The 14,139-nt window shown below is 38.0% G+C and overlaps 2 protein-coding genes across 6 annotated transcripts in view; one reads left to right on the top strand and one right to left on the bottom strand.

The window, feature by feature from the left end:
- Positions 1–3,909, top strand: part of LOC127452849 (tax1-binding protein 1 homolog B-like) — a 44,010-nt gene extending 40,101 nt beyond the window's left edge. For 3 of the 4 annotated variants that reach the window (XM_051718641.1, XM_051718640.1, XM_051718638.1), the window contains 2 exons: positions 2,362–2,441; positions 2,992–3,909. In XM_051718641.1, the coding sequence (XP_051574601.1) occupies positions 2,362–2,441; positions 2,992–3,193 (282 nt within the window). In that variant the 3' untranslated portion in view covers positions 3,194–3,909. The remainder of the gene's footprint in view (positions 1–2,361; positions 2,442–2,991) is intronic. The other variant, XM_051718639.1, reaches the window with a different exon arrangement.
- Positions 3,910–6,411: 2,502 nt separating this feature from the next.
- LOC127453269 (juxtaposed with another zinc finger protein 1-like) overlaps positions 6,412–14,139 on the bottom strand; it is a 31,361-nt gene continuing 23,633 nt past the window's right edge. For both annotated transcript variants that reach the window (XM_051719505.1, XM_051719506.1), the window contains 3 exons: positions 12,941–13,137; positions 11,108–11,277; positions 6,412–7,482 (listed from right to left, as the gene is read on the bottom strand). In XM_051719505.1, coding sequence (XP_051575465.1) covers positions 7,306–7,482; positions 11,108–11,277; positions 12,941–13,137 — 544 coding nt within the window. In that variant the 3' untranslated portion in view covers positions 6,412–7,305. The remainder of the gene's footprint in view (positions 7,483–11,107; positions 11,278–12,940; positions 13,138–14,139) is intronic.

Below are 14,139 nucleotides of genomic sequence, written 5' to 3'. Positions count from 1 at the left end.
AATGCTTATTGCTGCTGCTGCTGCATTGATGGACTCGACTGGAGTGACAAAGTGCAACTGTAGGATAAATTTCCACTGTCGTAAAAGTCCCATTCAAAAATATCTCAATAAATTACGCATTTATTAAAACTTATTTAATTAAAACCAGTAATGTGGGGCCTGGGTTGCTCAGCGAGTATTGACCCTGACTACCACCCCTGGAGTCGCGAGTTTGAATCCAGGGCGTGCTGAGTGATTCCAGCCAGGTCTCCTAAGCAACCAAATTGGCCCGGTTGCTAGGGAGGGTAGAGACACATGGGGTAATCTCCTCGTGGTCGCGATTTAGTGGTTCTCGCTTTCAGTGGGGCACGTGGTAAGTTGTATGCAGAGAGTGGCACGAGCCTCCACATGCTGGGAGTCTCCGCGGTGTCATGCACGATGAGCCACGTGATAAGATGCGCGGATTGACCGTCTCAGAAGCGGAGGCAACTGAGACTTGTCCTCTGCCTCCCGGATTGTGGTGACTAACCGTGCCACCATGAGAACCTACTAATCAGTGGGAATTGGGCATTCCAAATTGGGGAGAAAAGGGGATAAAAAAAAATAAAAACAATAATGTAACAAAAGGAATGTTGCCCATTGTAACAAATTAAAAGTAAAAAAAAAAAAATAATAAATAATTTGAAATTTACTTGAGAAAAGTAAAAAGTACCCACTATTAAACCTACTCTTAAAAGTGCATTTTCTCCAAAAATGTACTCAAGTAAATGTAACGGAGTAAATGTTGCACATTACTATCCACCTCTGTATAGAGGTGGATCAGGGTTTTAATTGCGTCAGAACTGCAGATGGACCTAAACTGTTCGCCAACTCTGTCTTTTATCTCCTGGTCTGCTCTCTCTGTGCTCTGTTGTTTTGGCCTCTGGCAGGGCTTAGCTTAGCTGGCATTACTAAAGCCCTGGTAACCCAGAGCAGAGTCATTAAGGAAGTGCTCACGGTCTTACCCCACTGCACATTGCAGCTAATTGGGCTTGTTAGCCTTGCTTGAATAATGGTGGATTTACTGAACTAAAACATGTAAGAGCTTTAGTCAGTTGCCATAAAACAGTCGCTTTTCATCTAAAGTGACTTAAGGCCTGTTTACAGCAAGTAAAGGAGAGTACGAAAAATAAAATATCCAAAAACAAATTTCCTCATCAAAACAGTTTATGCTGATTCTGATGCCTAATCTTTTCGTTCAAATGACTGAATGAATTGATCAGCAATTTTTCATGCCAGGAATTTGCACTAGGTGTGAATAGGGCTTTAAAGTTATTCCAGGGACAGTCCCACTCAACCAAACTGAGGTTAAGGATAGGGTCATTGATAGGGCTAAAGAGCAGGATTGTGATTTCAGTGACTTTCAGAATCTTTATTTAAGACTGGATTTTGAGCTGCACAGATCATTAAAAAATAAGCTATGATTTCCTCAACCTAATTACATGATGTTGTGATCAGTTGTGTTGGGAAGTAGTAACTAAAAGAAGCGAAGCTACTAACTTAACTACATTTTTCAGTAGCGTGACAGTAGCTGAGCTATTTTCAGAATAGTGTAACTTTTCCAGTAACAAGCTACATTGTCCAGTGAGTAGCACTGTAGCGTCACAACACGCTACATTTGTCACATAAGATTGCGAACATAGCAGTGTAGCTGAGCGAATAATCAAACACGCTCCCCTAAACTGACCTCTCTTTATTGTAAATGAACCATTTGAAATAAATGATTCCCTTATACTTGCCGTTTGGAAATTTGGTTCAGTTTAGTGAGTCGGTTCTAGTTCAAGTAAATGATTAACTGATTCACTTTGCCAGAAGCCACTGTTTTCTTTTTTCTAGCACAATATTTAGTGAATTCCAGATGTTTATAAGTGCTGCACTATATTTCAGTTCAGTTCGATAAATTACATGTATTCTAATTTTATTAGTGTTTATTAAATAAATGTGTGTTGAATTTTATGTTGTCTTATTGAATTATGCAATCATAACATCATCCGATTGTTATATATCTAATAATATTTTCTTCTTTAAATAGCTTCAGTGTTGTTTGCTACTTTGTTAGTAGCTTGTAGTGTAGCTATCTACTGTTTTAAAAAAGTAGCTTGTTTATAGGATAACTACAGTTTGAGTAGCTTGGATTTTGGCAAGCTACATTTCCAAAGAAGCTTCCCCAACAATGATTGTGATTTATAATGTTATACTGTATGTTACCGCACTAATGACTCTTGTAAATATTTATATTAATCATTCATAGTGATAAACTAATAAAAAGAGGTCATTTATGAAGTTTGAAATTCTACTACTATATCAGAAAAGAAATGGTTATCGTTTCTCTTGTCTCCCCAGCAAACCAATGATCAACCTACAGCCAGTGACCCCACAGAATTCCTCAATGATGGACAGATGCCATTCTGCTTTGAGCCCGGGTAACAATGCACACGCATACACATCTCTCACACAGGAAAGGAGGTATCATAGGAAAATCTGTTATCTATCATGTGGTTGAGCTTTGGTTGTGGTGTAATTAAGCTTATTAGCTCAACAGCCCACCCACATCGCCTTACATACAGATGCTGTTTTACTGCCGTTTACTCTTCTGTTGGTCCAGCATCATCAGAACTCTGCTTATTAACACACACTTTTCTACTCTCACACCCTCTATCTTATCTCCATTCATTCTGTCGTTCATTCTTTATTCTTACAGTCATGGAAAACCTGGAAATATCAGGGAACTGTCATTGTAATTGTAATTTCAAGGCTCTGAAAAGACATGAAAAAGACATTGAATATCTTTAACAATTGTTTTTTCTATTAAAAAGGTTAGACATTGCTCTTTTCTTTTTTTTAGTGCAGTCTCTATATATATAAAAAAATCCTCATCTAGTAATAACAGACAACTGGAAAAATCATGGATGGGAAAACATGTATCCTGTTTTCTCCCACTTTAAAATCTCTCTCTTTCTCTCTCTGTTCAAGCAGTGGGGAGCAGCAGAAGCGCTGTCCGCTGTGTGAAGTGATCTTCCCTCCTCACTATGACCAGTCTAAATTTGAGGAGCACGTGGAGAGCCACTGGAAGATCTGCCCCATGTGCAGCGAACAGTTCCCTCTTGACTGCGACCAGCAGCTCTTCGAGAAACACGTCCTCACCCACTTTGAAAGTAACATGCTCAACTTTTAGTCAGGCCGCTGGCAGAGAAAGAATATTCGCCTCCACTCATCATTCTGCTCATTTATGTTAGTGTTTAACGGCCACTGTAAACTGCATGATTAGCTTTGAGCATTCACCTGTAGATATCTGATTCTTCGAGACACAAGCAAGGTGAAGAGCGGATACTGTTGAATACCAAGTGATTTGAGTGATAGAAATGCGTGTCATTTTAGGGTCTTTATTTATGTCCTTTATAATGGGGAATTATTTCTGTGAACAGGACTGCACTATTCATTCTGATTCACTTTAAACGTCTCATGTAAAAGCTAGTTGGTCAGGTGGTTATGATTACTTTAAGAATACTCAGTAAATGTCATATTTTGAGAACTGTCCCAAGGCTCCACTGATTAAGTCAGGTATCGCCTATTATACTCTGTGCAGGCAGAGCACGGCTTCTTCTGTCAGGGCATGTATGTGATGAGAACTAATAGGGTAATTCAACATTATAAAATGATCTATTTTGGAACAAGCTTTTAAAGACAAATCTTGATGATCAAAGTGTTTTTCCTTTATCTATTTAAATCACTTATTTTTAATTTGCATGCTCATGTTTACTGTGCACTGTATCACAAATGTTTTTGTTCAATTTCCATAGTTAAAAACGTAAGGTTTTTACTTGTGTGAGTGTGCCTTATATACCTGATCTAAACCAATAAAGATTTCATTTGAAGCAATATTTAGATGGCCATACTTGTCATGTGGAGTTAACTCTTGGTACATTTAAAAAATTTGAAAGAGAATCTGGGTGATTCTCATTATACCTGTAAAGGAAATGTCGTGGTCCTATTTTACTCCCATTTTGATGTCTATTTTTAGGGTCATTGAGATGTTTTTTTTTTTTTTTTTTTCTACATTATGATATTAATTTCATGACAGTTACACCCATTTTACCCTCCAATTCTTATTACAGCCATGTGGAAAAAAGATAGGCTAACATATTTAAATTGTAAAATACAATTTAATACTACTAATTGTAAAGTACTGCCTCAGCTTTCTGTTCTTGGCTGACAGAAGTGGAACCCAACATGGTCTTCTGCTGTTGTAGACCATCCGCCTCAAGGTTCGACGTGTTGTGCATTCTGAGATGCTATTCTGCTCACTACAATTGTACAGAGGGGTTATCTGAGTTACCATAGCCTTTCTGTCAGCTCGAACCAGTCTGGCCATTCTCCGTTGACCTCTCTCATCAACAAGGTGTTTCCGTCTGCAGAACTTCTGCTCTCTGGATGTGTTCTGTTTTTGGCACCATTCTGAGTAAACTCTAGAGACTGTTGTGTGTGTCAATCTCAGGAGATCAGCAGTTACAGAAATACTCAAACCAGTCCATCTGGCACCAACAATCATGCCACGGTCTAAATTACTGAAATCTTTTCCCTATTCTGATGGTTGAAATGAACATTAACTGAAGCTCCTGACCCGTATCTGCATGATTTTATGCACTGCTGGCACACGATTGGCTGATTAGATAACCGCATGAATAAGTAGGTGTACATGTGTACCTAATAAAGTGTCACATGTGTTGTATTGATTTGAAGTTATATATGAAAATCACACTTCACTGACTACATGTCAAGAAAACAGCTAAAACGTAACTGTATACAGTATGTTAGAATGGTGGAGCGACCTTTCCAACAACATCCGTGAAGCAGATTCCCTCTCTGTCTTCAAAAAACGGCTAAAAAAAAAACATTTTTCATAAGCACTCTCGTTAACCCTACACTAAAAAAATACAATTCTTGTTGCACTCTAATCTCTGTCTTGGCTAGTACTTTTCTTATACAATTGAAACTTTGTATTGCAGCACTTTTCTGTTACTGACTCCTTAAGATGAATCGCTTATGGTGTATTCTTCCTCATTTTTAAATTAGCTTTGGATAAAAGCATCTGTTAAATGAATAAATTAAAATGTAAAATAAAAACAACATATACAAAGCAATTAAAACGTATCAGAGGTCATTTTAATGTTTAAAATGTAACCAGGTTTACATTTACAAAGCAGAATTTTTTATTTTATTTTTATTTTTTTTTTACAGAAAATGTCACCAGTTCCTAAACAACCTCTGGTGCTTGACTTTATTACATGTAGGAACATTATTGTCCAGAAACGTAAGAAAATATAATTTAAAGCACTCACATAGAGACGTTAATGCATTACGTACACAATATATCAAATACTTCCCTTTGTACTGGCAGTGTAATACTGTCACAATGTAAAATCTAAACTGAAATAACAACATTAACGTCCATGCAGTGATGTCATAATGAGTGATTGGCAGCCCCTGATCTGGCTGTGACCTCTGGAGGTTCTAGTGACTCTTTGATTTTTACCACCCCTTAATTTTCATTTATAACAAGTCAAAGCAAATGAAAGCAAGTACCTTTCTGATGCAAGGTTAGGTGTCCAAACTTGAAAATCATTTCTTGTATATCTTCTCTACAATGAACAGGGCAGATTTTCCCGAGTTCTGTTCTTACGGATTGAAGATCAAGAAATATATTAAGGTCACATGGACAACCCTAGAGAAAAGTCAGAATCAGGGTGAACACACAATCTGAATCAGGCTTTTGAACTGATGCCTGGCTACACATGAAGCTACAAGTATACTGTACTGGAATGCTGTGGTCTACCACAACTCAAGGCAACCAGTTTCAATAATCTCACAACTAAGAAGCATACTGGAGGTATAGCAAAAAATTTGTAATTGTTTTTTTTTTAAATTATGAATTCCCAAAGCTGGAAAATAAGAAAGGAAAAAATGTGTTCAAACAATAACCTCCAAAGTGGCACATACTGTAAGTTCTTTGAATTTCTTAGCTGACTTGCAGACAGAATTCTGCAACATCAGACTTGTTGGCAATACAAAATGCCCCAAAACAGGATGGCAACTGGTCACTACAAAGTGCTTTAAGGTACCACACCAGCTCACATAAAGATCGCTGTGGAGTTCTAGAACACTCCAGAGCTTCTAGAACAATCCGGCCACACCAGAGCTGGGAAGTGTGTAACAGCCTACTCTAAAACACTATCAGATAAATTAGGCAGGATTATGGTTCTGAAATGCTGGTGATTTGTCACCTGAGGGTCATTTGCTGCTCTAACTCAAAAAAAAAAAAAAAAAAAAAAAAAAAATATATATATATATATATATATATATATATATATATATATATATATATATATAAATAATAACCAAAATGGCCAAAGCACTACCGAAAAACTGCACATCCATAATCAATCAATAATCATCATCTCTAAAGTTAAGATGGAAATATACAAAATAAAACTTGGGAGTAAAGTATAGATTTTAGATCTGACTATGAAAGATATTTATATACACAATCTACAGCTATGAATGTTGCTTACTTATGGGTAGATATTATTTTACAAACATTGACTTTTTAAGCCTTTCCTGTCTTATGGTTTCTCGCAAATTCACTTCTTTGAGCAGGCTTTTCTTCGGTTCCGTATGAGGCTGGTTTCATATGCAAACTCTCCTCAAGGGCTGCGAGTTACTGTAAGCTTTTCTCACCGAGACAACACACAATCCTTCTAAGCATACCATCATTCTTTTACAATAAGCACCTTACATAAAAAAATAATACAAGGAAAAAAGAATGATTGCTGAATGTGCAAAAATACAAAACTAAACTCTTAACAGGATACAAATAAGCTGAGGAAATAATAAAACTAAAAGAATTAAAGCATGCAATTCAGAGTGTAGTATTTTGAGCGTGGAATATGGAAGGAGGGCTGAACCAAATCTTCCTCATGGAGGTACAGAATGTCTTCCTGGAAGAAGAGGAATAGAGAAGCTTTCCTCCTCATGAGGAGTGAAATGACAAGGGAGGTAAACGAGTCTTCCTCTTGAAAAGATGTCCTTCTGACAAATATTTTTTGGATGTCCTCCAAAAACAGAGGACACAAGGATAAGACAGTTCAGAGTTAATGGACAGCCACAGCTGCTGGTGAAGATGGATATGGAGGTGATCTGTTTGTCCTGTATATACATGTATCTGTATTTTATATACATGTGTCTGTGCATGTGCATGTAAGTGAATGGGGAGGAAGAGGTTGGCACACTCTACTGCTGCATCTTGCGGATGATGTCAGCAGAGAAGGGTGGGTGGAAGTTGATGGTGTGGTGTCGAAGCCCCTGAGAGCTTTTGTAGCATTTACCACACCGGCACTTGAAGGGCTTACGAACGCGAATCTGGGTGCGATGACCGTTCTTGGCGTGGTACTTAATACCATTCACATTCTGGAAGAAGATAGAGAAAGACGGAATTCAGAAACAAAATCATCACTTATCTAAACTAAATTGACCCTTTGCTAAGCCCTGTCTTAAAAACATCAATCCTTTCTTTTGCATATTTCTTTGCTCTATTTCACACTTTTAAAGTAGTCTTCAATGGCATACTGGAAACCTTTTGCACCATTAATCCAGATGTTATTTATCATTTCCTTAAGTATAATATACCTTAATTCTCTAATCGTTTACTCACCCGCATGCCATCCCAGATGTGTATGACTTACTTTCTTCTGCATCTACACAAATGAAGATTTTTAGAAGAATATCTCAGTTCTGTAGGTCCATACAATGCAAGTGAATGCTGACCAGAGCTTTGAAGCTCCAAAAAGCACATAAAGGCAGCATAAAAGTAATCTATGCTACTCCAGTGGTTAAATCCATGTCTTCTGAAGTGATATTATAGGTATGGGTAAGAAACAAATCAATATTTAAGTCCTTTTTTCACAATAAATCTTCACCTTTGACTGGCCCCGACCAGTAGGTGGCGATATGCACGTAGAATGTGAATCGCCAACAAACAAAAGAAGAAGAATGTGAAAGTGGAGATGGATAGTAAAAAATTACTTAAATAGTGATCTGTTTCTTATCCACACCTATCATAATGCTTCTGAAGATATGGATTAAACCACTGGAGTCTTATGGATTACTTTTATGCTGCATTTATGTGCTTTTTGCAGATTCAAATTTTTGGTCACAATTCACTTGCATTGTATGGACCTGCAGAGCTGAAATATTCTTCTTTAAATCTTTGTTTGTTTTCTGCAGAAGAAAGAAAGTCATACACATCTGGGATGGCATGAGGGTGAGTAAATTATGAGAGAATGTTCATTTTTGGGTGAACTATCCCTTTAATAGGCAGCACTGCTTTATGTTATTTAAATATGAGATGGATGAAGAAACAGAGTAATGCAAAAATACAGAGCAGGACTTTTCCAAAACAAGTCAATATGAGGAAATTAAGGGGTGTTCAAAAGTGATGTTTAGTTCAACATCGCAACCTGCTGCATTAAGATTAATTTTAATTAATGTGTGATCAAAAGTGTGTATATTTACTATTTTACAATGGTTTCAAACGTGGCTCATCTAATCAGGATTTCGAGTCGAAACTCTATATACATTTTATGAAATTAGTTTTACTGTCTTTTATTTTTAACTAAAGTGTTACATAATGTGAAGTAGGGGTGTACGGTTCGAATTTCTCACGTTCGGTTTGTATCACGGTTTAAGGGTCATGGTTTCGGTACGGTTCAGTATTTGCTTTGTTAAAAAAAAAAAAATATATATATATATATATATATATATATATATTACTGCCAAATCCTAAGAATAATCTATTTGGTAAACACTTAAAAAGGTTTGCCCTTAAATAACAATCATTGTTTTACAACAATATGGAATTTGTAGTAAAATCATAGTAACCACAATATAAACATGGTTACTGTCTTGGTTACTATACAGAAACTACAGTATTACTGTTATAAAACCATGGTTAATTGTATCAAAACCATGATTTCTGTGCAGAAAACCATGGTGACAGCAGTCATGGTTACTACAATATTACTATAGTAAAACCATAGTTAATTTTTGTGAGGGTCCTTAACTAAAAAAAAAAAAAAAATTCTCTAATTACTAAATCAACATTTTAATTTATGCACTACTACGCTGCATGCATCAACATAAAGTGCACTTCAAACTCATCTCAACATATTCAATATTCGGAAGCTGTCCATCACAATAAAAGGAATAACCTTGCTATTAGAATGCATACGAGAAGGGATGTTGTGATAATGCTGCTTGAGTATTTTAATCATTCGTGGAAATCCCACATGAACACCACAAGTGCTTTAGTTATTGTTTAATGTCTGTCAGAATTAGCACTGAGTACCTGCTTAAAAGTGGAAGGGAGCGTGTGCAGTTTCAGCTCACCTGCGGCTCTTTCCCTGGGTGATGTCGGCGTAAATTATTAATCATGTATCAATGTATTACTATAACGGCATCTTAATGTCATTAATCAAAGTGCATTATTGAAGCTTGTGATAGATTACAGCCACGCGAGGAAACAGGAAGAACTTGCGTGCACGTTTTAAATAAACCCTCACGTGCATTATTGACATACCTTACCAGTATACAGCACTCGTGTCGAGCGATGTCTGCAAACAGTGCCTGTTTTGTAAATGTCTTTTTACCATCGCTGTTGTAACTGACTGCAAAAGAAAATGTTCCCAGAAAGGAGAAACGCAGGGGGTTCTCTATCAGAGTTTCGTTTCCTCCGCTTGCCATTTTCAACTACATACAACACATGCAGAACAGTGATGTCATCAAGTTGACCCTCATGAAACACAGGTGGAGCGTATCCATCTACAGATCCATTCAGGTGCATTAGCGGAGGTTGTAACTGTGCCTGTCTGTTTGATGCTTTGTTTTCTTGACCAAAACTTGTGCTCCAGATGCGTCATTAAACGTGATGTGAACCGACCGTGGTGCCAATGCTTCCCGCAATGTGGGTGTCGAACCGTATGGTTCGGTTTTTTACCGAGAACCGTTACACCCCTAATGTGAAGCCATATTTTATTTTTCATTTGTTTATTTGAATATCACTAGAACTCGACACTCTCCTTAAGCCACTTCAATTATCTTAGGAACCACAAATTACACAAATATGTTATATTGTATTGACATTCTAATATGTCTTAGCATTAATCTTGTGTTAATACTATATGAACCTAATTTGGATATGTCCCAATTTGTGATATAAACTTGCTAAATGACAGCAGTGAAGGCCAGACACTGACTGAACCCAAATCATACCCACATCTAACAGTACATCTGAACATGCAAAGACACCTTCATGGCTGTCATCACCTATTTCCTCTCCTTATTGAATCCAGCTCTCACAGGCTGCACATCATTTATCTCAGCACACAGATCCAGATGTCAGTGGAAAATCCCATAAAACACAGAGGGCTTGTCGTGGACTATGTAAATTTTTAGCCTCTGATGCTCTAAAGCTTCCAGCCTTCTCTATTATAGCTCTCTTAGAATGAATAAACTCTCTGACTGCTAAACCGAAAGCCCAGCATTCACTGTTTGATCATATTTGTGTAACTGGTAGCAGGGACGGCTTATGACTTGCAAAGGCCAATAATCTCCAAGGGCCCCCCTCCCCTCCCACCATTTTTTTACATAGCAACTGGCCCAAAAAGCTGTTGAGTGAGGAGGGGTGGGGGGTGGGGGGGTTTCGTTTTCATAGTTGATAGTTTCCTAGTGGGGGGATCGCGCAACCTTAAAGCCCAGGCAGACAAGGGCCCCTGGTAGTCAAGGGCCCCTGGGCACTGGCCCCATTGGCCCGGTTGGTAATCCATCCCTGACTGGTGGTTGCTATTGGATGGATACACAGATGTGCTGTAGCTATTTAGTCAATGACAACCTAAATAAATACTTTAAATAATGGCACTTATACATCTGGGTCTGTGAGGAAGCTTTTGTGCTATGTTTATCTAGCTACTAGTGTTTCTCAGGTCTACATTCTCATAGGTAAATTTATTGGTCACAAATTTAGATAAAGTGTACGTACCTTGTATCTCTTTTTGCAACCAGGCACGGGACAGGCGAAGGGTTTCTCATCACCTCCGTTCATACACATGGAACTGAGGATGGATTCAGAACTAATGGCACATTCGGAGGTCCACGACTCGTCACTGTCGGACTCTTCATATTCCACTTCCTCCTCATCATACTCACTACCTGAGAGTAAGTAGCAAGTACTAATTTAATAAGGGATCATTTAATAGATGCTTACAATACACTTATTACAGGGCAGTCTCCCTGTAATTGTCTGTAAAACGGAATAGTCTGTCAAGCTCCAGTCATAGCTTTGTGTGAGGTACAGAATTAAATTTAAGTCGGTATTCACTGATAACCTTCAAATTCACGAATGCTTGCATCTAGCCTGTGTTCGCATTCACGTGTGCAAACCAATGCCGTTTTGGGTGGCAAAAAAACGTTGCCACATCTTTTGGAATTCTGGGCAGAAAAGCGTGCTAAATGCAAGCTTTGGCGGAAGAGAAGATTACATAGTAAGATAAAATCATACAGGTTTGGGACACCATGAGGGTGAATAAATAATGACAGAATTTTCATTTTTGGATGTGCTTTCTCTAACGGGTACTTGATGGGGTGCATGATGGCGATGACTTATAGATTAAACCTACAACCTATCGGCTAACATCCAAGATTTTTAAAGGGACAGTTCACCCAAAAATGACTTACTTTCTTCTACAGAACAGAACACTATTTTTTTTGAAGAATATCTCAGCTCTGTAGGTCCATACAATGCAAGTGAATGGTGATCAGACCTTTGTAGCTCCAAAAATCACATAAAGGAAAGGCTCCAGTAGTTAAATGTATATCTTCAGAAGTGGTATGATAGGTGTGAGTGAGAAACAGTTCAAAATGTAAGTCCTTTTTTACTCTAAATCTCCACTTTTACTTTTACATCTAAAAGTCACGTGGTGCCTGTTTTGTTCACTTACACATCTGTAAGTGAAAGTTAAAGTGGAGATTTCGAGTAAAAACAGACTTGAATGTTGTTCTGTTTCTCACCCACACCTATTATATTGTTTCTGAAGATATGTTTTGAACACTGGAGTCTTATGGATTACTAAAGGTCTGATCACCATTCACTTGCATTGTATGGACCTACAGAGCTGAGATATTTTTCCAAAAATCTTTGTTTGTGTTCTGCAGAATTTAGAAAGTCATACACAACTGGGATGGCATGAGGGTGAGTAAATGATGAGTTTTCATTTTTGGGTGAACTATCATTTTAACTCCTATGTAACACCGACACCTATGAGGGCATGAAACAACCAAAGAACAGCGACTGTAGAAAAACTGGTACAGTTGTGTTTTTCACAGTCCTCATTTACTATCAGAGAACTGTCTTTGCCCAGTCTGCAAACTGTTTGCTTTGTATAATGAGAAAGAATCTGGAAAGCATAAGAAGGTCTAAGGGTTAATGCACAGTAATAGTATGATACCAGTAATTTGGAGACTATTTAGTTTGTGTTCCAAACCCACACAAATAAAATCTAAACTTCTAATTGTGGGAGAAAGAGAGCTTATATTGCTATAGAAAAGGCCATGGGAAAGAGCAGCAATGGTTCCAGAGGACAAAATAAATTGAGTGACTCATAATTTGATTGTTTGATTATCTATTGCAAGAGAATATCAAACAAGCACTGCAGCTATAATGGGTTTATTGCCCAGAATGAATCTGATTTGAAAACATAATAAGCATAAAACAAACAGCCATTAAAAGGAAGGTGATGTCTGTGTGTGTAGGCGATGTACCTGTACAGGCACATGCCCTGAATAAACAGGAGGTGTGTGTTCTTAGAGGGCGTACCTGTGGGGGTGCTGCTCCTGAATGAAGACGAGGGCGTGATGGGCGGGGTGACGGGCGGGGTCAGGTTGCCGCTGTTGTGGCGAGGGGGCGTAGCCACACTGTTGCGTGAAAGGCTGCCCATCAATGAGAGTGACAGCTTCGGCTGGACCTTCTTCTTCAGAGACTCATGCTCTCGCCGTGCTGTGTCTGTCATAAACCTACAGAGAGACGAAAGTGAAATGAACAGGATGAGACTCTTAACCCAAACAGATTAAACCACAGCAAACACAAGTGTGGTCAATCCCATGTCAAAACACATGGTTCGGTCCAAGTTATTTTGTTGCGTTATAAAACAGTAAATGTATGTATTAAAGCATAAATGTTTGCACAGACATTTTAAAATCTGGTGTGGGTTTAACAGATCACCAGTAGAAGCCACATAACGCAGAAAGAGTAAGACAAAAGTGTCTCTTCTTCGTTACACAAGAATTTCCACCACCATTTAGCCTATTAAAGCCGTTTAAAACACTGGAACTTCCTGCTGTCTCTAGTGTTCCTACACAAGCCACACTGAACAAAGTCGAGGAAGGAATAGGAAAAGTTCACCCAGAAATGAAAATTATCATATCATTTACTCACCCTCATGCAATCCCAGATGTGTATGACTTACTTCTTCTACAGAACACAAATGAAGATTTTTTAGAAGAATATCTCAGCTCTGTAGGTCCATACATTGCAAGTGAATGGTAGCCAGAACTTTGAAGCTCCAAAAAGCACATAAAGGCAGCATAAAAATAATCCACATGACTCAAGTGCTTTAATCCATGTCTTCTGAAGTTATCCAATTGATTTTGGATGAGAACAGACCAAAATATAACTCCTTTTTCATAATAATCTTGACATCAACAGTCTCCTTGGCGATCATTTCAAGCTTGATTAAACTTCCTAGCGCAATCTAGTGCTCTGCGAATGTGTCAAGCACTAGGAAGTGTAATCAAGCTTGAAATCATGATCTTTCCTAGATGCTGCAATGGCAAGATGTACAGTGAAAAAGGAGTTCCTTACTTTTTGGTCAGCTCTCACCCAAAACCAATTAGATTGTTTCTAAAGACACGGATTTAACCACTGGAGTCTTATAGATGACTTTTATACTGCCTTTAAGTGCTTTTTGGAAATTCAAAGTTTTGGTCACCATTCACTTGCATTGTATGGACCTACAA

The sequence above is a fragment of the Myxocyprinus asiaticus genome, chromosome 15 (assembly GCF_019703515.2).
Source record: "Myxocyprinus asiaticus isolate MX2 ecotype Aquarium Trade chromosome 15, UBuf_Myxa_2, whole genome shotgun sequence".
Classification (NCBI taxonomy): domain Eukaryota; kingdom Metazoa; phylum Chordata; class Actinopteri; order Cypriniformes; family Catostomidae; genus Myxocyprinus; species Myxocyprinus asiaticus.
Note: the sequence above shows the minus strand (reverse complement) of the source record. Positions and strands in the feature narration are given on the sequence as shown.